The sequence below is a fragment of the Watersipora subatra genome, chromosome 9 (assembly GCF_963576615.1).
Source record: "Watersipora subatra chromosome 9, tzWatSuba1.1, whole genome shotgun sequence".
Classification (NCBI taxonomy): Eukaryota; Metazoa; Bryozoa; class Gymnolaemata; order Cheilostomatida; family Watersiporidae; genus Watersipora; species Watersipora subatra.
Window position 1 is genome coordinate 49,742,562 of NC_088716.1, and position 26,517 is coordinate 49,769,078.

Here is a 26,517-nt window from a genome sequence, read left to right on the forward strand (position 1 = left end):
GAATGAATCAAAGATTATTTTATTTTTCTTAATACTAAAAGTATCTTGCCAAAGCAGGTAGTTAGTAGTGTTGAACTAGACATGAACACATTGCCTGTATGAAGCTTGCTGAAGAAATTGCATTACAATGTAATGTCGTTGTTTGTTGTACCTTGTTTTACCAAGTTCGAACCACTTTCTGCCAAGACGCTAGATGCTAAGGTCAAGAATTTTTAAAGTACTCCAAGTTGACTTTATGATTTCAAGTGTCCTGAAATTATGCATAAGTGTGAATGCCCAAGCAAGCTTGTGTAGTCTAAAAAAATAAGTTTTAATAAAACCTAATATTTGTTTAGGTGTTTGATAGCAAATAGTGTAAGAGATGTAATCATATTAGTTGACAATAAAAGCATTCTGGTGACCAAAGAATTTATTTCAATTCTTGTTTTTTATGAATGTGTAGCCTGTCTCAATGCATCTTTCTAAGCCGTCTTCAGAATACAAACAGGAAAAAATATGAAGGTTTTGTGTTAATGGTTTCTACACATTCTGGGTTTTTTTTATTAAAACCATAAAACTATCTCGCAGCATTGTATACAGTTTATAAAATTTGTTCTTATTATTGAAAGTGCTGCCTCAGTAAGAACTATCTTATCTGCATGCTATTTTTAAACCATGTCTTTGACAGAGTGAGGTCATATGGTTAGTAATAGCTGCATTTATCTGATATCACATGTTAGATAAGAGGCGGGGAGTATATTGCTGAAGGGCAAGATGGAGGTCAGATTTGATAAGACATCCACCTTTGAGTCAACAATGTTGCTCGTAACGCCTCTCTTGCAAATGATCAAAGAAACAAACATTCTATATGATTTTTCACATTTCATATATCTAAATCTACCAAGGATGCAGCTTATACTGTTTAGTTCAGTTAGTACTTTTCAAAAACTTAAATAACAAACGAGAGGATATTTATAATACAATAATAAATAACTTTCTTTGTTGTGAAACATTAATAATCATATGAAAGCAGTCCAATCTGAAGTGCCTACAATGACAGTATTTAGTATAGGTGTATAACATTGTATGTAAAGGTTTGATTGTATTATATAGTTTCAGCAGTCAATTTCAACATCATGAGAATGAGTTAGTAAACAAACAGATAAAAAACAACGGTTACCTTTTAATTACCATTGATAAGTAAGTGCTAGGTGTCTGATCTTGCGCCTATATGCCATTCTGAAAGTCAACCTGTTTTCCAATGTTTTTCTCATGCAGTGTTATGCAAAATTGCTGAACACTGCATGAGAACAGTGCATCTCTTTCTCTGTACAGTTACAGAGACCACGTGTCAAGTTGTCACATCATGCAGGTGGACTCTCGCCTATGCTGGTTTTCTTTGCTGTATTTTACTATATGCCTTGCGAGTCAACATGAGTGTGGCCATTGTATGCATGGTGAAGCCAGCTAACATCTCAAACACTAAAGTTTCTTCAGCAGAGGAGTGTCTGACCACCTTCGGTAACTCATCTGCTATACACCAGGTTTGTATCACTTGTTGTAGGTTGTAATTTGTTTTTAAATGTTTCATAAAGTGTAACAATTCAATGCAAGATAACTGTAAAAACTTAGTAAATGGGTTTTTGATTCAAGTTTGAGCAAGGTCGCTCATACTTTTAGCTAATACAGAAATTTTTGTCTTCATTGTGTCTAAAACTTTAATAAAAAACTTGAAACCAAGTTTACAAATATCAGTAGTGTAAAAAACATTATCTTATGCTGGTAATAAATGTTATAAGATTATGTGCTCTTCAACTAAAATTTTTTATTTAATGGAGTGAGTATCAGCAGTCTAGAGCAACAGTTGTAGCAACTCTACTTTTGATCTCAGCTCATTTGTACCAATAATAATATTTTGCCATACCCTTTAATGGATGACCTGAATTAGCAAATTTGATAAACAAAAATAACATTCCTTGCTAACTCAAACATATAACATGTACCTGTCTATGCGTTGGGCATAGTTAATATTCAACTTTGGCACTTTCTTGATGCCTAGCAAGTGTTAATATCAGTGAGCAATTTAGACATTATTTTCACTTTGTTATGACCACTTGCTGCACTTGCTCATGTATAATTTTAACAAAGTTCCTCCCGATAGAGAAACGCTTTCTTGTTTCAATTATGGAAACCTTTCTTCAGCAAGCTGACAACTGGAAACAAGTTGAATTCACTTGACATTGACTTGACCTTGACTTTTGGAACTAGATTTGCTGCATTAGCAACTCGATGCTATTTAATTTAAAACCTGCTAGACCAAAGATATTTGTATAAAATCTTTCAAATAACTGAGTGACAAAATGAAAACATAAATACAATGTCTAGAGTGGCCTTTTATTAGTGAGTGCTCAGTTATGCTATTTTCGCTACTGCAAATAGAGCCATTGTGATATGCTTTAAATAGATAATTAGGTACCCACTGGAGATATATCCTAGCAACATACAAACAACTTGTAACAGATAAAATATGAAAGTCAACTCTTACATGTATGTGGCATGTACTTGGTACTCTTCTGACACAAAGTTTATATACTCAAGTACATCTAATTCTATTGACAGCAGATGATTATGTAATAGGTGATGTGAAAAATTTGAGCAATGAACATTACACAATTAGTAACGATTGAAAAATAATGGTAAGCAGCATGAATGCTACGGGAAAGTGGGTAAAAATTTTTATATTCTATGTACACTCTGGGCAAGACATAAAGCCGTGTTGCTTCTACTCGCAACTGATATTTTGCTAGCGCACTAGTGAATGTCCTTGACACTTTTAGTACCTGTACGCTGTCATACCTGTTAGTTACACCACATTGATAATTCTGTTTTGTTTTTGTTTGCAAAAGGTTTCTTGTTTTTGTTATAAAAAGTACAAAAGTTGTGAGTTTCTCTTCAACTGAGTTGAGATGTAAAAGCATCTCAAACAAAATTATATAAATTATTTGCCAATTTAATGTTTACACAGATAATTATCTTTTATAACCACAGGAAGTCAGTGGTGAAATAGAGTGGGACAAAGATGTACAAGGTTGGGTGCTGAGCTCCTTCTTCTATGGCTACCTGGTCACTCAGATTCCTGGTGGTTACCTTGCTGGAAGATTTGGTGGAAAGAGAGTTGTTCTGGCAGGTTATATTGTCTATGGGTTGGTAACATTGCTTACTCCACTAGCAGCGAGGTAAGTCAGAGAGTTTAAACGTGACTTTACAAATCTAATTGAATAATAATTCTGCTAAAAACATGAACATTTATTACAGTAAAAAAATTCAGCAGATGGAACACCAAAAACAACAGACATACTGTACCTGCTTAAATTAATGTTTGAATATTTTATAATTAGTCTCAGCTGTATTATTGTTCAAGTAAATCAATTTGTAATAAGGCTTCAATACTTTCTAGAGGAAGATTTTAAGCTATAAAAATAATTCAATACCATATTTACTACAATACGAGCAGTGTCTCTCCACTCACCTGTCCAAAGAAATGCGAAAAGCATTAGGTAAAAACATTGCACAGGAGTTGAACTCTGAGACTCTGAACTGCTGACCACCACACTAACCACTACACCACTCAGCTTCCTTCTCAGTCAAAGAATTGATATGCAGATAGTGATTTCTTATTGTGACACATGGGACAGCCAGCGGATGAGTAATAATAATAAGAATAATCTATTGCCTGAGGGCTAGATGGTGATACTTTATGTTGACCACAAGAGACTAGACAACATTCAACAAACTTCTCGATTAGGTTCACATCTTAAAAAGGGCACTGTCTATCTAAGTCCAGTGGTTCTGAATAAATAGCAATTTTTTTCCAGCAAAAGCTGTTTAATAACTCAGTGATGACAAGAATAACAATAATATTTTTAATAATTTTTGTATTTTTAAATGGTAGTGAAATAGGATAGACAGTTATAAAAAAAACTACTTTGATGAAAATTCATTCTATCATAAATTATGCATTGTTTGTTTTAGATATGATGGGAAAGATTATGCTACCTCTGCAGGGTTAGTCATTGCATTGAGGGTAATTGCTGGGTTGTCTACTGGAGTTGTCTTTCCTTCAATGCAGAACTTGCTAGGCCATTGGTCACCTCCTTATGAAAGAAGTAAACTCAATGTATTATGCTTCTCTGGAGGAATGGTTAGCATATAAAACAAATTCAACACGTTTGCGTAATTTGTTGTTACTAGCATGTTAAAAACAAAGCTGTAGATAATTTTTTCATGCATGATGATGCCATATGAAGATGTACACTTTCTCATTTTTCATATAAATCTTCAAATGGCATCATCATGGATAAAAAAATTTCTAAAGCATTTCTTTTTGAAGGCTGTATAATTTCTCATTTTTTATAAAAATCTTTGTTAAAAATTATGGTAATGAAAGGCTATCTTCAAATGTCTGTAGATTGGGTAAAAACTTTTAATGGAATCTAAAGTATTTTACGTGTTGAGAGAATGATAGCTTTTATGGCCATACTATGGATTCCCTACATGCATGTTTATTTGACAGAATCATAATTTTTAGGTTGGAACTGTGTTGATGTTTGGAGTGGGTGGTTTTGCCTGCGAATGGGAAACATTTGATGGAGGATGGCCAAGCATTTTTTATGTCGGTGGTGGGGTTTGTCTTCTCTTTTGTTTGCCTTGGTACTACCTCGTTTACGATTCCCCAGAAGAGCATCCAAGGATTAGTAAGAGGGAGCAACTCTACATTGCAAAAAGTCTTCAAGGAGTAACCATTCACAAGGTTTGTAGAAGTTTGTAACAGATTATTAATGTTAAAAGAAAAATATAACAAACATTAGTTAAAATAGTAGCAAAAATAATTATAATTTTACCTTTATGATTTTTTAATATTGACCATTGTAATTTAATTTTAATACTGATTATCATTTTGTAATTATGCGCATCTGAGAGAGTATTCGTTCTTTAGTCAAATCAGTTATGCCTGATACTCTCACTTTAAGAAAGGTTGAGAACAAGGACAGGGTGAAAACATGTAAGTCACCTACAAGTTGAAACAGGGGATGGAATACATTTAATTAAGCTGTATGAATAAAGATGATTGTATGATGACTTTATGATTGTCTTACTACTCGCATGTAGCAGGTACTAAATAATCATAAAAAAGATGCGTGACGTAAGGCAAAAGTCTTGTCAGAATGTAAGCAAAATAAAAAGATTTAAGCTAAGAATGTTTCACTAGACTAAATTTCTAGCATAATGCTAAGTTATTGTTATTAAAATCTAACCCACAAGAAATTTTCTAGTAATAGTCTTTTATCATGAAGCTGCTCCTAAAAGCTAATTTTTCAAAAACTATTATTTACTGTGGTAGCTTCTACTATTACCTTCCTTAGTTCTTTAATTGAGTTCTGTACTAACTTCTTGTTAAACTAATATACTGAGCATTTGAAGAATATCATTAGTCATACAAAACATAAAATATAACACTCATTCACTGATTAAAGAAGGTGTAATAAACATGGGCCTTTTAAATCTGTTTTATTTTCATAATTCATGTTTTTTTGCAAAAATACACTAAAAGTTCCTTTTAGCTCTATCTACATTGTTTTTTGTGTAAAAACTTTGCAGAATGCAAGTTTAGCAGCTAATTAGCCAAATGTTCAGCATTGCAGGGGTATTAAAAAACAGCTTATAAACAGTGGCACGAAGTGTAGTTGCCTGCCCCTTGTTATTAGCCTGGCATATTACCAATAACTAATTTGAGTACGCTACTATCCATATTGCTAAACTTACTAAGAAGAGATGTGAGAGCAAGCTTCAGTGACTTTGTGTAACGCAGAGTGCTCATGCATAGCTTACCAGATATGACCACTCATATCGCCTAACAGATTCACCGCATTTTGCCATAGCCTAATTGGTTAGGTTATCACCTGGTGAGAGTAGGTTCCAAGATCAAATTTAGAACGTAACGAGTATTTCATTCCTAGATTTTAATAGCTATAGCAGAACACACCGAGCGACAGACTTTGAGATTTATGTATATAGATGGACTGTATGACCTTATTCCAAACCTTTCTGATGTTCATTTAAAGTCTCAATCTTTCTTAATGATCGAAGCCCTTAAAAACCATTTTTGTGACTTCTTACAATCAAAATAACACACTTTACTATGGCTGCATCTTATGTCCTGATTTTTGTCTCTCTTGGAACAAGGAGCTATTAAGAGCTGTAGTCTGATAATCAATGGTTTGGTAAAAGCAATACTTACTTTATGAGCTAACCAAAAACACTAGTGCTTAAAATCAGGACAAAACTTATTATAAAATTAGCTACGTAACGTTTTCACATCTACTAAACATTGAAAAATGAAATTAACATAATAATTATAGAGTATTTCCATGCTCTGTATACAGTAGGTAGAACAGAAAACAGTAACAATAAGCGATAACGATAAGTGATAACAGTAAGTGATAACAATAAGTGATAACACTAAGCGGTAACAATAAGCGGTAACAATAAGCGATAACAATAAGCGATAACAATAAGCGATAACAATAAGCGATAACAATAAGCGATAACAATAAGCGATAACAATAAGCGATAACAATAAGCGATAACAATAAGCGATAACAATAAGCGATAACAATAAGCGATAACAATAAGCGATAACAATAAGCGATAACAATAAGCGATAACAATAAGCGATAACAATAAGCGATAACAATAAGCGATAACAATAAGCGATAACAATAAGCGATAACAATAAGCGATAACAATAAGCGATAACAATAGGTGATAAGAATAGAAGCAAAATTGAAGATAGAAGAGTTGGTTGGATCAGAATAAACTGGTGATTGATTCCAAGTGTAAACGCGGTTGGTTTTGGTGAATGAACAAGCCCTTAGCACTTGTAGTGAACAATTTACCTCCATCTAGTTTTCTCTTTTTAGTAGTATTTGTTTGTATCACAAAACTGGCAGCACTTACAACATATTGGCAGCATTGCTACAAGCAAGCCCAAAACCATACTATTGTTACACTGAGCATTTTTAATTTCTGTCAAGTTTTTAAGATCAGCTCGCAATATTATTATTATATTATCAGTATAGCTAATAATTATTATTCTGATTTATTTTACAGAATGCCACAGTTCCTTGGATAGACATGATCAAGTCTCCAGCGCTGTGGGCAATTGTAGTAGCACATTTTGCCAACAACTTTGGAAACTACACACTTGTGACAAAGTTACCAGCCTTCATGAAAGAAGTCTTACATTTTGACATCAAGTCGGTGAGTGTTTTAACTGGTTGTAATATTACATTAGTCCAAAAGTGGAAATTGATTTTAATATTAACTTTACAGGATGCCCTTAGATTTTAAGTAGAAAAATTAGGTTGACTTAATTTTTAGCTTTTATTGATTTCTATTTAAAGTTGCTCATTTGACCTTCGCTACAGTCAGGATGTGTGAGACAACCTGAGATTAAGTTTAATCTGATGAAGTTACGAATGGGCATTTCTCTGCTTTACTACAATTTAGAATAGGGTTTGATCTATTGTGTGTGTGTGTGTGTGTGTGTGTGTGTGTGTGTGTGTTTTATTTCACCTTTAAAGATTACACAATTGAATTAATACTCGAGACAAAATATAATTAACCAATGCGTGAAAAAATAACAATAAGTAAGAAATGATGATGGGGCCCATTGCGAAATGGCAAAGCCAGTGGTACGCGAGCCCGAGTCAGCAGCACAAAAACCAGACCGTAACACTCACTCTCCAGACTGGAGATGGTGCCTCAGTTCCACCTTATATTTACCGAGACATTTTATTGATCTTATTGAATTAGGTAGTCGATTCCACAGCGCAGGTGTTGCAAAGTTTGAGGATCGTTGACCGGCTAAAGTTAGATGATTAGGTACGGGAAGAGAAAGTAATTGATGACGAGTATTATAAAATGGTAGTGCTGGATCACATTTTGAGTAAAATAATTTATGGGCTTGAATAAGCAACTTATATTTATGCAATTTATCAATAGTTAAAATATCAGAGGTTTTAAATAAATCGTTTGTTGGAAATCCAAATGGCTTACGGTTAATGATTCTGACAATTTTCTTTTGAAACTGTATTATTTTGCTAAGATGAATTTTGGATGCATTGCCATAAGTTTCTATTGAATAGCACAATCTGGAGTGAATAAGTGTGTAATAAAGCATAATCAGCAATTTTTTTGGAATGAAAGCACTTATGCGGTAAAAGATGCCTGATATAGGCCGTAAATCTAATAAAAGCTTACGAGCGTGGGAAGACCAGTTCAAATTTTTATCAATTGACACTCCAAGAAATTTGACTTCATCAATTGCTTTAATAAAAGTGTTATTAAAAAGAATAGGCTGATCAAATTTAATTTTGCTCTGGTAATTTTTAAAAACAGTAAAACAGGTTTTGTCAAAGTTAATGGTTAATTTGTTTGTTTGACACCAATCAGCTAGTTTTTCAAGATCAGATTGGACTTTAGGTAAATCGTCGTTTAGGTTCTTTGAACTCATAAACAAATTGGTATCATCAGCATACAATATAGGAGTTAGATGAGTTAAACAATCACAAAGATCATTTATGTAAATTAAGAATAAAGTCGGGCCTAGCACCGAGCCCTGAGGTACGCCACAAGTCAAATTGTCAGCGTTAGAAAAAGTATCATTAATTTTTGTTGTTTGGGTTCGGTGGGTTAAATAGCTTTGTATCCATCTGATGGTTAACTCACTAAAATTAAATTGCTCTAGTTTTTTAAATAATATTGCGTGATCGATCGTATCAAAGGCCTTCCTGAAATCTATAAAAATTCCTATAACACATTCACTTCGGTCAAACGATTCTAGAATTTGGTTAGTAAAAGTTGAGATGGCATCAGATGTGCCTCTAGCTCTTCTGAATCCAAATTGGTATTTATATAAAAGTGATTTATTTTCTAAATAATCAACAATTTGTTGATTAACAAGTTTTTCCAATATTTTACTAAAGACTGGTAGAATTGAAATTGGACGAAAATTACCGCATTCATTTAAAGAACCCCCTTTGTGCAAAGGTAATATTTTAGCTTTTTTAAGTGCATCAGGTACCTTCCCAGTCTCTAGTGATTTGTTAAAAATCTTACATAAAGGGTAAGCAATACTCTGTGAAACCGATTTCATAAATTTAGCAGTAATTTGATCTAGGCCAGAGGCTTTGTTTGAATTTATTGTATCTACAATTTTTAATAAACCAGTTATATCGATGTATTGGAATTCAAAAGCTTCACCAGCATTATTTTCAAGCCACAATGCTTGATTTTGGATAGGGGGTTGAGGTACTAAGTTTACAAATTTCAAGGCCAGTCTTTTACCAATATTACTAAAAAAGGAATTGAGCTCATTAGCTTTTTCAACATCCGTTATGGCTAGTTCATCAGGATTAAGATAACAAATCAGTTTAGAAGGCTGTTTATGGCTATTTGTCTTTTGTTTTCCTAGAAGCTCATAGTTTACAAGCTGCCAAATCTGCTTTGAGCTGGTGCAGCTATTGAAAGCTTGCGAAAAATAATTATATTTGGAGTCCCTCAAATTCCTGCTAACATCGTTTCTAAGTTTGTTATATTGGCACTTCAATTTTAAATTAAGTGGGTTAGATTGAAGTTTTCTATGAAGACGATATTTCTTTTTAACGCTCAACAAAAGGTTTTCAGTCATCCATGGCTTTAAGAAAGTTTGATTAGATTTAGTGTTTACTGATTTTTGGTATTTACATTTCTGGGAACAATCAGATAATTTGTCAAAAAAAGCGTTATAGAAGTAATCGACATCATTTGAAAAGATTTTGTCCCAATTAGTGTTTTCAAGCATGATTCTTAGACTTTTATAATCAATTACAGGATATGAATTAGTAGTTTTTCGGGAGATGGGTTGATTATTTTTAAATTTGTGAAAAAATGAAAATGTGGGCAAGTGGTCACTAAAGTCTGCGCTTATAGTTCCAGATGTCACTGTCGGACTAACAAAGTTTGTCAAAATGTGATCCAAGCACGTCCATTTGTTTGAGGGCTTAAAATGGTGGGTTGCAATAGTTATAGTGTTATAAAAACAGTAAGTTGCTAACAAGTTGGCATAGTCATCACTTGAATTGTCTAAATAATCAATGTTGATATCACCAGCAATGATGTGATTACTAGCGTGAGAAGAAGAAATGTGGCGTTCAAGATCATCAAGAAATTCAGCAACACCTGCGCTGGGCTGCCGATAAATCACAGTTAGAATAATAGGTGAAGCATAAACACCAAAATGCAGTCCAACAGAATGAGTGTCAGACCCAGCAATGTCCACAGCCGGCAACACCTCCACACCAATGCCATCTCGCACATAGATCCCAGCTCCACCTCCGCGTGTAGCACGTTGCGCACCTGAAAAAGTGTAATTTGAAATTTCAAAAAATTTTGTCTCGTCATCATTCAACCATGTTTCTGTTACACAAATAACATCAAAAGGAACATTACAACATGCCAGAAATTGTTCAAAAAGAAAAAATTTATTTCTAAGGCTCTGGCAGTTCACGTTAAGTATTGAAAGTTTGTCAGCGAAGAAACTCTGGCTGAACAAAAAATCATTAATACAGTATCCGTGACAATCTAGATCTAAATCCAATTCAGAATCTGCCATTTTGCCAGGAAGCTCAGTAGTAAAAGTTCACTGGAGTATTTAAAGAAGTTTTAGCGTTTCTAAATCGTCTTCAGAGTTTATAGGGATGGCATCCGAGTCAGGAGTTTTACGCAGATATATTCTTTGATTAGATGTCCACACATATTTATAGTTGTAATCCACTTTAAATTGCCGGGTTTTCCAGAAAAGTGTGCTTTGAGCACGACTCAATACTTCATTGATATAGATCCTTCCTGTTTCTTTGAAACCAAGTGCTGAGAGGGATTGAATGTTTTTTCGATATTGCTGGAAGAACTCATTGCGCTGATTGGTTTGGGTGAACTTTATGATGATGCGCTTGCTTTGTCTAATGCGGTATATCTTGTCGATGGTGGTAGGTAATTGTAATTGTAATTGTAATTGTAATGGTAATTGTACTTATATACATAACTAAATCCAAACAGGGTAAAGCGTATTTTGATTCCTGTACTTGCTCTAAACAGAAATTGCCATTTTGGTTTAATCCAAAATATTTCATGGCATCATTTGGGTTAATCATAGATCTGTCAATTAATAGGTGAAGTAAAAGGTATGTCACGGGATTTGCCAAAATTATTTTGCAATGTTACCATGACAGATAATTATCTTCTCATTGATATCAGTCCAGAAAGGTGTATGTTATAAGTCTATTATAATATGAGTAGTGTGTGTTATAGGTGTGTACGAGTAGTGTATGTTATAGGTCTATACAAGTAGTGTATGTCATAGGTCTATATGAGTAGTGTATGTTATAGGTCTATACGAGTAGTGTATGTCATAGGTCTATACGAGTAGTGTATGTTATAGGTCTATACAAGTAGTGTATGTTATAGGCATATACGAGTAGTATATTTTATAGGTCTATACAAGTAGTGTATGTTATAGGTCTATATGAGTAGTGTATGTTATATGTCTATACAAGTAGGGTATTTTATAGGTATATATGAGTAGTGTATGTTATAAGTCTATATGAGTAGTGTATGTTATAGGTCTATACGAGTAGTGTATGTTATAGGTCTATACGATTAGTGTATGTTATAGGTCTATATAAGTAGTGTATGTTATAGGTATATATGAGTAGTGTATTTTATAGGTATTTTCACCAACTCGCAATTCAAGTTTACCGTCTCATGTTAAAAACAAGCATAGGATTTGGCATTCTCTCAATAGAATCTATTTTAAGCATTGTTAGCATGCTTGTTCTGCATGAGTAGAAAAGATTTTATGGTGATGATAGCGCCAGTTACAAATAACTTATTTGCAGCACAGCATTTTTCACATGAGGTCCTTTACAATTATCAATACTGATACTGCAGTTGCTGTTATTACAATTTGTAACTCAATAACAACATGGATAACTAGCGATCACAGAACGGTGTGACTTGTCACTAAAGCTGTATCAGCATAGATAATACACTCCAACTGTCTGCTCACAGTAGGGTTCATCCCAAATTCAAAGGTCATTCACACAGAGCTGTTTTAAGATGTTTTACTTTGTTATAGAACGGGCTATACTCTACCCTCCCTTATATTGCCAGCTTTATAGTGGCTAACTCTGCTTCACATCTGATAGATATAATGAGAGAGAAACAAATTGTTACTACAAGAAATGCAAGAAAGATAGCTATGCTTCTGGGTATGTCTGTACAAACATTACCACAATATGCATGTTCGTACCTCATCAACTGTGTTTGTAGTTTCATGTCTGTATGTTTATCCCTCTTCGTGTTTGTATATCTGTATGTTTATAGTGTTATATTTTGACGTTTCAAACAGACTTCATGTTTGAGCAGCGATAAATGCTGAAGTGATAGAGCTAAGTTGTAGTAGAACCCTGGCTTATTTTCAGTTTTTTGATGCTTCTAATCTTATCTGGTTGTTTTTTGAGTTGAGGTTGGCAAGCCACCCTTTTGTGTGTTTTAACAACACTTTCTAATATTTGAGATCAAGCCCGTAATCTCTCAGATGTTTTATGAAATCGTTGAATTTGAGACATGAGCCGCCAACTGTTGTTGTGTAACATTTAACCATTCATGCAATGATAGACAATTTGTCCGACAACAGAGAATCCAAAAATTTAGATCTGTAGTGAGAATTATTTTTTACATATGTTTACTTAGTTTAAATATACTGTAGGTCCCCGAAACCATTATACATATGCAGCAGCAAAGTCATAAGGCATAATACATATAACTTTTTATAGAGCTCTTCAGCTAGATGAAGTAGTACCCAACTAGCAGTTTACATTCCTAGAACATTCTAGGGAAGTTCTGAAAAATCCTAAAATCGCTTCATTGCAACGTTTTCACAAAATAATATGTAGAAACCGTTTTTAACATTTCAGCAATGGTATGGGAAATGCATTGCTGGAATGCTCAACGAATGATCTCGCACAACACTCTTACAATATTGAAAAAATATTATGAAATATTCCACTAAAATTTCGTTCATAATGTTGCTTCAAAGATATTATCTATCGTCTCAGGAACGTTACATGCAGAACATTAATTGAATGTAAATGTGTAGACACTTTCAAATGTTCTGATAAGGTTTCACAGAATTCTCCTTTAACCGGTTGAGTACAACGCTACTATAATGTACCAAACATAACTTTTCTACAACATTTTTTCCTCAAGCCATGCTGCTGGTACATGCACAAATGGTAGCATGATACAATAACAGAAAAGCTAATATACAACGCAATCAAAATATAGCTATAAAACCGCTGGTGAAGTGGTTATCACGGTCATGCGCTACAACCAACACGCTGTAATGCCAAACACATTTTAATGGAGCCCAGTCATTTTTGCAATATCTGTAATGCAACTGCAAAAACCTAAATTTGTAAAGGCCTTCAATTTTTCTTACATAAATCATTAAAGATTAATACTTTTATGTTTATATTAGTTTTCTTGTTTCTATATTTGTAATAAAAGATGAATAAAACTTTTAATTTGTTTCATTTCATCTAATTTTTTTTAATTTGATTATAAAAAGGCAACAGCTTCAAAAAATATATCATGCATTTTTGGAAAAGTAGCATAACTGAAGTTAACCTACATGTATTTATTAAGCTATTGAGAAAAGTTCTAAAAAAACTGGCTAATTGGCAAAGGTAAAATGTTACAGGAAGATGTTATTAAACAACATTACTGTATAAGAGAAACACTGTCAGAACACTGTTGGAGCATTCATTTAAACGTAGAAAAGGTGTTGCACCATAGTGTTCCCTTTGCATTGCAAGTCAATGTTATATGATTGTTTACATCTATATAACATTGAATTTTCTCAAAAATTAAAAAATATCTTTCCTGTGATGTTATTGGAAACGACAAATTTTCAGTAACCATACATTTTCACTATTCAGTTACTAGTGAAATTTATGTTGTACCATAATGTTATCTTTACATTGTAAGTCAATGTTATATGAATGTTTGCGCTTCAATACTCAAAAGTAATTTTTTTGTAACATTTCCTGAACATTCATGTGAAGATAAAAAACTATGTTGCACCTTAACATTCCTATTACATTGCTTGTTCAGTAAAATTTTATCATATAGACATTTATGCTCCAAAATTCCAAAGTAGCGTTCATGGAACATTGCAGGAACATTCGATAACTATGTTCTCTGACAATGTTATGAAAATGTTAGCAAAATCTATTTCTGTAACATTTCTTAGAACATTCCGATAATATTTTTGCGACAATTTTGTAACCAATATAATAATGATTTTCAGAAGTTTGTAGAACATTATGAAAACTATGGCTTGGAACGTTATTTTACATGTAGCGTTACGGAATGTCCTAGTAATGTCGTTGTTAGTTGGGTGGTCAAATAGCATGGATGGTAAGAGTCATTTTATTGTTTCATAGGGAACTCATGCTGAATGATTCAAAAATATTTTACAAAGAAGCTACTTAAAACTAAAATAAAGTGATTTGTCTATCATAATATCTACAAGAGTTGCAGACATGCCTATAGTCACAAATATTTTATATTACGTTATGAGCAGGTTAGATGTTGTGTCATCAGACACCCAAGATCTATTTTATTCCAGGTACGTTTACTCTCTGATCTTATTGCATAGTATGTTAGCATTTATTAATTTTTTTCATTTTAGCCTTACTAATTCCAGCTGGTGCACTCGTTGCTGCAGGACATGTACCATGTGATAAGAGTTATCTGGGAGTTGTGTTCCTTGTCATTGCTGTTGGGTTCATCGGTTTCAATCGACCTGGTTATGTGACAAATGCCCAAGATGTTGCACCAAAGTAAGCAATTCATATGCTAAAGATAAATCCATTTCAAATAGTGAATACTAAAAGACTCCGGTCAGAGATTGATATGTTCACACATGAGGGATTTAAAAACATATGAGCATTTTCACTCAGGTGTGTGCGGTGGCTTTGAAATTGAAAATATTGCATCAGGAAGCTTTGTACTGCTTGAATATTCTATGGCCTTTTTAGTTTATCTTTTCAAAATCATCTATTGTGAATGGTTAGTCTTGCCTCTGGTTAAAATATGTTTTAATAGCTCACAATGCAGCCACACCCACATATACCTGCTTGTCCAGCATACCAACCATTCAATCGTATATCTCTCATGTACTGTAAACATGTTTCACAGTTATTATTAGCATTTGTCTCACTCTTACTCCTGGTATTCTCAAAGCATATGACCTACCCATTTTGTTTAACAATAACTTATCCATTTGTTTAAAGATACGCTGGCGAGATGTATAGCATAAGCAACACGATTGCTACCATACCTGGAATAGTTGCTCCTAAGCTAGTTAATGCCATGACACCCACAGTGAGTAAAGATATTACTACCCGCTCTATATAAGCGCAAGATTTTCACTAAACAAAAAGCCTTGTTTTATTGCTTATCTGTGTTGAACTTATTGAACACTTGAATACCACCCACAGTGCTGTCAGAAATTATGAGACCACCCAATAATTCACGGCTCTGTTCATCTTGACACCTTTGCTGGGGCCATGTTAATCCATTTAGTTACTACATAGTTTTATTGCACATCATTTGAAGCAAAAGTTATTTTTGTACTAACGATGTAAACAAAAAACCTTTCAGTCTCATTTTATAGCAGAAATGGTGCAATTAGTGTCATCATGCTATGTATTCAGTGCCTGGTCAAAAATCTTGTTACTGGTAAAACATAATGTCATCACTTTATGTTGGGCATTCTGTCATCCAACAACGCTGGGCAATTTGCTAATGGATTTATTCTGCTTACTTGTATTTGTCGTGACGAAAATTTCTATTAAACTTAAACTACAATATTCCAAGCGGAATAACTTAAGAGTTTAAGAAAATTGTTTTAATTTAGGAAATTGCTTGCAATACGGTATGCGTCAAAATGCTGTAACACCTCCCATCACAGAAGCAATATCTGGTTATCCATCTTTATAAGGCTGTACCTTCTCAGTAAAAATTGCCTCAGAGGTTGGATGCTCCAAAACAGGTGTCACCATCACTGTTGAACATTGGTTGGAAACCGATTGACTAGAAGAAAGATTTGGCAATGGAAGAGAGCGAACCCCTACTGAACCCAAAATTGAACTCTGGGATGGCTGTCCCTAAAAATGAACATTTGATGAGTACTGATCTCTGCAGGGAATGTAAAGAGTCAGCTGATGTCAATGTGGCTGCTTCAACAAAAAAAACAGGTTTTTGAAAAATGAGCTGAGAGGATGTAAAGCAAAAGAGAGACCACGAGTCAAAGAAAAACAAAGGAAAGCACAATCAAACTGGGCAAAAAAGCATGTGATGTGAACTCGGGAGCGCTGGGTAAAAGTCTTGTTCAGTGATGAAAGCACCTTCAAAGGAAAACCAGCTAAAAAATTCGACCTTCAGTGCATCTTGCCAACTGTCAAACACCCTACTAGTGTTATGGTTTGGGGATGCAAGGCATCTGGCGATATCGGTCTCTTCCATATTTGTGATGGAATGCTGGATGCCATCAAATATGAGGATGTACTGCTAGCTTTTTGATAACTAAGTCAATACTAATTGCTAGAGATTTCTGCATTTAGTTGTATACAGTTTGTGGTGGTTTCTAGCAAAATTAAGGCAGTAAATCATCGCTACCAGCAAATGTCTCTTAGAATGTGAGATGATCTGATCATTTCTGATGGCACCTACATTAAATAACACCTAAACATATAACAGGTCAATAATTTTTTTACAAAATCAAGTTTCTTATTGAATGTTGTCACGGCAACTGTCTTTAAAGAAGCAATTTAAACTTCACATAAATCTAGTAGCTTGACTACTAGCAGAGCAGCTTCTTGAAAACTACTTCATTATAACATATGTACAGCACGTACTTCTGTTATAATAATCAAGGCTCAAAGGCATACAACTAGTTTCTAATTTGCAGTAAACTTTACCTACCAGTATTTGTAGATGACTGCTTCGTTATGTTTGCCTAATTAACTGTATGTTATAACTCATACTAATGCTAATGGTGTAAGTCGTGTTCACTGTTTTCGAACCGCTAAGAAAAGGGTACCGACAACATTGTGGAATGCTGGTTATGAAGTTACCATTTGCTACACCTTTGGCCAAACCTAATCAAGTAGGCCCTACTTACACAAATAAATTTATTATTTTGTCTCCTTCATACAAGAATAAACTACAAACTGTTACCTTTCACAAATATAATGCTTTAGTGTTTGAAGATCAGTATTTCATAACAAATTCAGTTGATAATGGACAGTTGGAATTTTGCATTATGGTAAGAATTATGCAACAATAAAAATTATTGTTGGTTTTCTAGCATATTATACAAACTTTTAAAGAAGTCATTTCAAAGTTTTAAAAGATCTTTCTTTGCCGAGATCAAGATAACTATTTCTCTGAATTTTCCGTTTATACAAAAAAAGGAATTTTCACATGAACACTCTGTCTATATATGCCAAATTCATTATGAGCATTAACAACCGGTACATTACTGTAGTTCTAGAAAATTTTAATATTATTTGATGCTGATATGTATTTACATTTTAATTTGTTTCAGCTTCATTTTCTTTGCTGTTATAAAAAGACAGACTGTTTTGTAGGGTTCAACAGCTGAGTGCCAGAATGTATTCTACATTTGGGCTGCCATATTTGTGGTAGGAGCAATATTTTATACGATATTTGCACGAGGAGAAGAAGAACCTTGGTCAGAGGAGCTGCCTCTAGATGATCTACAAGTGAGGGATTCAGAATCAGATGATTCCAATGGAAAGATCACAAAGTTATAAACAAACAGCTGGTTTTTTCATTTTCTACTAATTAATGAAATTTTGATGTTTCTTTTGCAACAAAGCATCTTTTTGCAAGCACAACTTCGCCATACGGTATATGTACATGTATTGTACTGGTTTACTGGCTGGTAGTCATACTGAAAAGTTTAATAGGAGCTTTTTAAGATGAGATTAAAGAATTCAGAGAGGCATTCAGTTTTGTATTAACAAGGTTTTATAAACATTTACATGTAACTTATGTGACAGTTATCTATATAAAAGCATCATCTTTGTTCATGGGAACAATCTTAATATGCTCTACTTTATTCATGGTGATAACAAGATAGCAATAATGAAGACTTTGCAACAGCAAAACTGAGCTGCTGAACAAAATCGCATTTATGTCAAGTTACTTTATTATTGAGAGAATAAAAACTACATAGAGATGCAACAAATAAAAGATGTTTGACTTTTTGCCCTATTTGCCTTTCACATCGCAGTGAATAGTGTAAATTTAAACCTTTAGCAAAAGCAATTTGAAGTCTTTGACAAGTTCAAACTGATGGTGGGTTTGCATTGTGATGGCTGTCAAAGGGAGCTTTATTTATAGCACTTGAGTCAGCCCATCGTATCGACAGTTTTAAATCAAGTTTGGATACAAAAACTTTTACAGAGTTCTTGACTGCCATAGGAAGCATGTGATATGATATCTCACCTCAAAATAGCACATGTTGGTTACAGGTTAAAACTTGAGTTAAAGCAATAATCATGTTGAGTTTTGTGTGCCAATTTTTAAATTTCAATTCTAGTTTTAAAATGGACCTGGCTACAACAGTTTAAATAACTTCTTCTCCGGCAATTTCAACTATTGGAGAGCAGAGAAGGCAACCCCAGAACTTAATGAAATGAAAAAATACACATTTGTTTACATATTGTTCTACCATAGCAGTAACACATTTTAGAAAACAATTCTTACTAATTATACATTTTCTAAAATTTAAACTTATCAGTGATGTCATGAGGTCATCAGATAATGTCACAGTTAGTTGACAAAAATACAAATGGCTGCCCAAAACTCCTGTGATTGATTGATCAGGACGATGTTCTTTTCTTATTGGTCTGGTATGATCTTGCTACTTGTAGTTTGTTTAACTTAGAATAAGGTACGTAATTTAACCCACAAACATTTCTCATAATAAAGCTTGACAAATTCATTACATATGAACTTATAATTATTCAAAGTTATATTACTACAATTGTATATCATATTTTAAAACCAGCTTACATTTCTATAAACTATTTTTTCAAGAATACAAAAAAGCTATCTCTTAAACTATTCAATTAGAATATGCAGATAGCATATAATATTAAAGTATTATAGAGTACTAATTAGTTTTTTGTCAACTTCAGGAGATAGCCCCCGGCACTAGCACCGCCTACAGTAGAAAAAAAGTCGTCATTAAATCCACACCGATTTACGATAAATAATGTTAAATAGCATGTTTTGCTTGTAAAATAATGCTGCAGTTTACCATTAAATATAACGCTAATATACATATATTATATATATATATTTGTATATATATATATACTACTTCCATAAACATATGGATGCATATTTTAAGTTTTACTAAATGGCTTTGGTTCAATATCACCCAATATACTAACGGTTCTTCATATATAACTCAAAAAATGGTTGATAAAGATACTACTACCTAGACTTGATGGTAGACTTGACAGATCTATTTGGGTTGGCATAGCATGGTGTAAAGAATTACTAAAGACCCTATACAGTACTTCTCTTTTTCAAACCAGCGGCTTGTAAGTTGTGCCTTGGTTGATACCACATAGTAATTGATTAGTACCTTGGCTAATACCACTTGCTGAATACCTTAGTTGAGAGTGTGATACTTTGGTTAAGAATACAACACTTTATTTAAGGGTGCAATACCTTAGTTAAGAGGGCAATATCTTAGTTAAGCGTGCAATACTTTAATTAAAAGTGAGTACCTTGGTTAAAAATGCAATACTTTATTGAAAGGTAGAATACATTAGTTAAAAGTGCAACATTGTGTTAACAGTGTAGTACCTTACTTAAAAGTACAGTACCTTAGTTAAGAATGCAATACAGTAGCTAAGAGAGCAGTACCTTAGCTGAAAGCGCAATACTTTAGTAGTAAATAAAATGACATGTATTTATGACAACAAGAAAAGACTAACATTTCAATTGGACAACTTTCTTTTTATTTACTCAGATGCGCAGTTAAAATACACTCTTGTTAAAAAATTACACTTCAAGTAATAAAATAAATGTTTCCCCAAATATATAAGTACAACCTATAGCATGCAACAAATACGCACAACTATCCGCTTTGCGATTTACCAATGCTCTGCTCTTTTTTGTCCATCTTTTTTTTCCCGTAAGCTGGCAGGTCTGTCTGGTGCCTACCGAAGTCGGGCTGGTTGCTCTACTAGTTAGACAAGCTGCCTTTGTGCCAGCCAAGTAGGGCTGAGGCCGGCTGGTCTATCGCTCGTAATGCTGAGATGTCATTGGCCGGGAACTTTCTCACTAGTTTGGGATATTACACTTTTTCAGCTCCACTAATTTCTTTTGTGTGTCCTCAAGGAATAGTTTTCCTGTCACTTTTCTACCTGCGCTGAACCTGAGCTGGAGTACCGCCAAAATATTTTCTTATTTTGTGAAAGATGGTGCAATTCATTTCATTTAAAGAAAGTCTTCCGCTTTCTTCCATATCACAATAAGCCCGAACACTAACACCATGAGAAATGCATTGTTTTATTGATCCTGTTTATCTATGTTGTTCACACATATCTTTTTGGCAGGTAATGAAAAACACAATTTCGTTGATTACTAATGCCAAAAAAGGTTATACATACGAGTGTTGCATAGGTAATGTTCGGAGATATTAAAATTAGTGGTTTGTAGAAATAGGTAAAAATATGCTACTGAATAGCTCATAGTAAGTTAATCAGCAATTAATGCGCTTTTTAAGTAGAAATACAAGAACAATTGGTAACAAAAATTGGTTTACTCCAGGTTGAAGTGTACACAAGAAAAGCATAAATGACCAATAAAATATTGTACACACATCCATACATACATCAATGCATACATATATTCATACATACATACCGATATATAGATTAGTTCTATACATACATACAAACATACATACATTAATACAAACATACATACATACGTATATACGTATATATGTACATTCATACATACGTACATATGTATGTACATATGTACGTACATACGTGTGTACATATGTATGTAAGTAAATATGTATGTATGTAAGTATGTACAATGTACATACTTACATATGTACATATGTACATACATATATACATATGTATGTACGTACATCTTTGCCTATGTATGTACATACATACATACATTTGTACATCTAGACCTATGAACATACACATGCATACATATATACATCCACACATACATATACATGTGTATATACGTTTATTCATACACACACCCATGCATACGGACATATATATATATTACTAGTTTAGTATAAAAGTGGTTTAAGTTGAATATAATACTATAACAAGTCTAATATAATACCATAGTAAGTCCAATATATTACCATAACAAGTTCAACATTATACTATAATAAGTTCAACATAATACCATAAGAACTTCAAAATAGTACCATGTTCATTTGCATTTGTAACACAAAGCAAGCAAAACAGAAATAACCTTTTAACTTTGAAAGCTTTCAACGTTGTAGTTAAAATATAGTTATTTTTCAAAACTTGTTTCTGTTTTGACCAAATTCATTCAATATACTGTGTCTCCTGTTTGAATAGCCCTGTTAACGTCTAAATAAGATTGATGACAATGCACAAAGTAAGGGTTTTAGTTTACGCTCAAGTTATTGTTGTTAAAAGCAAGGCATGTTTTGAATTTCAAGGGTCAACTAATATGGGTCAAATGGCAGCATATGCATATATTTAGATTAGTTTGTGGTATGCCAGTGTGATGATTTAGCCAGTTACGCTATAATCAGTCGTGATCAGTATGAGCAGCTGCATTGCGGTAAAGTTGGTGTTTATCTAAACCTGGTAGTACTGTTACGTTGTGGCAGCGTTGATACTTCAGATACAAAAACAAGATCTCGTGTTTAGTACAATTAAGCGCAATGTCACTGGAGAGTGGAATTAATCAAGGACAAGATAAAACTGACGAAATAGAAGGTAAGAGCTCAATAGAACTTCATATTATAGTAGATATGATGACAGCATGCAGGTCGCAGCAGGTTGTACATTTACATCATTAATGCATTTTTATTTTAGTTTATAGCCAACATTATTGTTTGGTTGAGTCAGGATTGATTACCAGACAATCTAATGAGGTAAACTGCAGGATGTTAACAGAGGTATAGGCTAAATAAATAAGTAGAGAATATTTACCAACTTTTAAGAGTTGGTTTACCTGTTCGAATGGGAGTGTAATGAAAATTTGGCACAAATACTTGCGATTCTGCAAACGACTACCTATCTAGCTGATGAAAATGCAAAGCTAACAAAAATACGGCAGAGTTGTAAGTAGTAATCCCAAAATCAAATTTTACTCATTTTTGCTGGTTATGTTAACACGTTGGAGGGTTTTAAGGCATTCGAACAATTTTTTACTTGATGCCTTAATCAGATAAAAAACGCTACTAAATTGTAAGCCGAAATGACATGATTATATCCCACACTAAACAGGGCACTTATGAGTTTAATAAATGTTTACCTTAAATTAGTAAAAGATATCTGACGACTGCTCTACTTTTTTTCTAATTCGGACATGCAGTGTCTAGACCACATATTAGTCTAGACACTAATATATGTAAGTCAAGTAACGGGAGCCCTTCAGTTTAGAAAACAACTATGTGTCATGGAATAACTAAATATAGGGTCAAGGCATAGGATATGCTAGACCTTGACCTACCAAATGTCAAGACCTTTTTGTTGGCTGTCTCCATCTAGGCTGCCTTATTTCTCTGTGAAAAGAAGAGTTACCTGTTCTTTTCAGCCTTTTCAGGGCATCAACTATACTGTCATCAGATCAAGCAAAAGTGCAACTATGACGCATATACAGTAGTCGTAAAAAGGTTGATAGAATAAAGACACGTAACGCTGCAACTAGATGCAATAGTCAATATCAACTACATGTATATCAATGATAGCAACTGCTAACAACTTTTTTTTGCTAACGACTTCTCGTCTGAGCGTTTTAACACGATCAAGTTTTGTCGATTTTAACCTTCAAACTTATTGGCAGTCAGATCCCCTCAGGCATTAAAAACAATTGCAAATGGTAGAAAAAAACAGATACTTTCTAATAGAATCTACTAAAATTTTGTGCCAGTTCAACTTTAACTAATCGATTCTTTCAGTTTCAGAAACAACACTTCAAACTGTCACATCATGCAGGTGGATCCTTGCGTATGTTGGATGTACTTGCTTTACTATTGTATACGCTCTACGAATCAATCTGAGCATAGCCATGATCTGCATGGTTAAGCCTTCTAATCTGTCAGAAAGTCAGCAGTCCATACCAGAAGAGTGTGCAACTATGTACTCCAATTCTTCTAGTAGAAAGGTTAGCATATATCTCTAAAATACTCACATTTAGCAGTGTATCCAAGGGTTATTACACTAGCATATGTAATTCTATATTTAATTAATTTGTTCTTAAGCTGGAATGGTTTAAAAAACTCTGTATGCATTCTCCAGTTTCAGTTTAACAATCACCATGTTTTATCACAGGAAGTTAGTGGAGATATAGAGTGGGACAAAGACCTACAGGGTTGGGTGTTGAGCTCTTTCTTCTATGGGTACCTTGTCACTCAGATTCCTGGTGGTTATCTTTCTGGAAGGTTTGGTGGAAAAAAGGTCATGTTGGTAGGAATGACAGTTTATGGGTTGGTGACTGTATTAACTCCAGCTGCCGCAAGGTAAGAAAGGCAGTCTTATTATTTTGAATGTTGAAGTTTATTGGACCTCATTGAACGCTTGCTCAAACTTATTTTTTTGGTTCATAACATTGTCTAGTTTATTACTAAAATACAGAAATTTAAATATGAATAAATGTCTAAAGCACAATCCTTCTTTTCCAGCATGGCAACATTTGCCGACTCCCACAAATATTTCCGGTATGAAAGATTAAGATTAAAAACATTGAAATCTTTTTGTTCATCATATCTTTTGTTGCTGTTTATAGTAGCAAGTTTATGGTGCAAACTAGTGGCAGACAATATTAGTTAGATTATGCGTTTTCTAAAAAATATTTTGTGCTGCCAACAGAGCACTGATTCATAGTATTTTTTGTTGTACACAAAGTTTTTAGCTGACTTGTGGTATTTTTAGCTACACACAAAGCCTCATGACACGCATACATCGCATAGAGAGGTAATACTCTCCACCAGTCTAACATGTGAATTTTAAGTTATTGAAAGTCACATGTTATTAAAAACTTTAAGTGAAAAGTTTACCATGCGCTAGTTAAAAATATTAATTGTTTGCAAAGGGTACAATTCAGTACTTAGGAGTAAAGTGCATGAGTTAAGATTGCAATACTTTAGTTGAAAGTTCAATATATCAGTTAAGTGTGCAATATCTTAGTTAACAATGCAATACCTTATTTAAAAATGCAGTACCTTAATTAAGAATGCAGAACTTTAGTTTAAAGTTCAATACCTTTGTCAAGAGTAAAAAATTACATGTATTTATGACAAGCAATGACCAATGTTTCAATTAGGCAGCTTTCTTTGTAAATTTAGTCAGTTGTGAAGTTAAAACACACTCTTATTAAAAAATTATGTTTTTAACCTAATGTGTGCAATAATTATGTTCTAAATATTGTTATGCATTTATAGCTTACTAGCTTTAGTCAATTTTTAAAGCATTTTTAATATTATATTTCTTATATTCTTATTATTGGTACATATTTTAAATAATTATTAATGTTACCTATAAATATATATACCTATACTTATAAATATATCTGTGTTCATCTTTCACTTTTTATACTAACTAGTAAAGCAATAACTATAACTAGGCTTTTATATTTAGGTATAATGGAAAGGGTTACACCACCTCTGCAGGATTAGTCATTGCATTGAGGGTAATAGCTGGTTTGTCTACCGGACTTGTATTTCCAGCAATGCAGAGCTTGCTGGGCCATTGGTCCCCTCCTTATGAAAGAAGTAAACTCAATGTATTATGCTTCTCTGGAACAATGGTTAGTAGAACTCAGTGACCACTCCAATGACAAAGTGTTGTTTTTACGTTTAACTTACTTTTTCAGAATTGTCTAAAAAAGCAATAAAACTTTGAAGTCGTCTGCTATTGTTGACGAGTAACTCACAATAATAATCATCTATCAGCTTCAGCTATTGAAGTGTGTTTCCACTGCTAATGTCACAGTTTAAGATAAGTTAACAGAGGGTTGTGTGGTAAGGAGTAATTTAAACAGCAACTGACTATCAGTTTAACTTATAGCATAGATAACTACACGTAAAACTAAGGATGTAAATTATATTAACCCCATCTATTTAAAGTCAGCTTGTGTAAACATTACTACTTTAAAGTTAGGCCTGAGTGTATTATCTGAAGTCCTATTATTTACCTTTGACTGAAAGTTCTGCATCAAGTGGTATACATATTGGCTAACTCTGTTTTATAAATTTGTGTGCTTGTTCACAGTTTCTATTTTTAAATCCTGCAGTTACTATATTTTCTGTACTACCATAAAAACAATTTAAATTTGCAAAAGACAGATTTTTTATTTCAGAAGTCATTTTATCCTTCACAATTAATCTCATTTTAATTTAAATTTTTTCAACCTAAATTTTAAATTAACATTTTAGTTAGTTAATTTTAATTTTTTTCGTTTTGTTCTACTGAATTCACTGACATAATAATTGAAGTGAAATTATTGTTTCAACTTTGCTAGATGGCACATACTCTAGAGCTCTTTGTCAACTGTACCAACACATCTGCAATGTAAGAATTATTAAGCTTGCATAGGCTATACCTTCAAGTTCTAGTTAACAAGTGTGCAGTAATACAATTTGGCTATAGACTGTATTCAAAAGGCAAGTTTGAGACGCAGTCATTTAGCAAACCACTGTCAGCAGCATAAATAAGGAAAATCTGCAAAGTGCAAACCACAAATCTAAGTGCAGATGTTACGCACTGTATGTCACGCCTTGAGCTTGGTTTCTTTGGTGATAATACAGCTTTGGTACTTTTGCTACTTATTTTGTTATAAGAATCCAGATTTGTCAATCATTATTGCAATAAATAGTATGCGTTGTTTATTAATTTTTCTTATAAATTCAAAATGCATGGTGTGCACTACTTTTCCTTTACTAAAGATCAGCTCTTTAGTTGTGCAATACATAAGAAGGAAATCGGGTGGGGCTCAGTAAAGAAATAATATGAGCATAACATGAATAGTAATAATATGTATAGTATAAGTATAAGAATATGAACAAATTCTCACATCATTTTAGTC

At 33.4% G+C, this 26,517-nt stretch overlaps 2 protein-coding genes across 4 annotated transcripts in view; both read left to right on the forward strand.

Moving 5' to 3' along the window:
• The first annotated feature begins 1,397 nt into the window (after positions 1-1,397).
• On the forward strand, positions 1,398-17,984 carry LOC137405174 (uncharacterized transporter slc-17.2-like). The gene is given in 9 exon segments (XM_068091402.1): positions 1,398-1,523; positions 3,028-3,235; positions 4,050-4,180; positions 4,568-4,789; positions 7,150-7,299; positions 12,215-12,347; positions 14,834-14,984; positions 15,438-15,528; positions 17,799-17,984. Coding segments are annotated over 9 exon segments (1,383 nt in total). The 5' UTR covers positions 1,398-1,412.
• Positions 17,985-22,040: 4,056 nt separating this feature from the next.
• The window catches only part of LOC137404679 (sialin-like), a 150,817-nt gene continuing 146,340 nt past the window's right edge, over positions 22,041-26,517 (forward strand). For 2 of the 3 annotated variants that reach the window (XM_068090911.1, XM_068090910.1), the window contains exons 1-4: positions 22,041-22,205; positions 23,393-23,598; positions 23,766-23,953; positions 25,071-25,239. In XM_068090911.1, coding sequence (XP_067947012.1) covers positions 22,151-22,205; positions 23,393-23,598; positions 23,766-23,953; positions 25,071-25,239 — 618 coding nt within the window. In that variant the 5' untranslated portion in view covers positions 22,041-22,150. The remainder of the gene's footprint in view (positions 22,206-23,392; positions 23,599-23,765; positions 23,954-25,070; positions 25,240-26,517) is intronic. The other variant, XM_068090913.1, reaches the window with a different exon arrangement.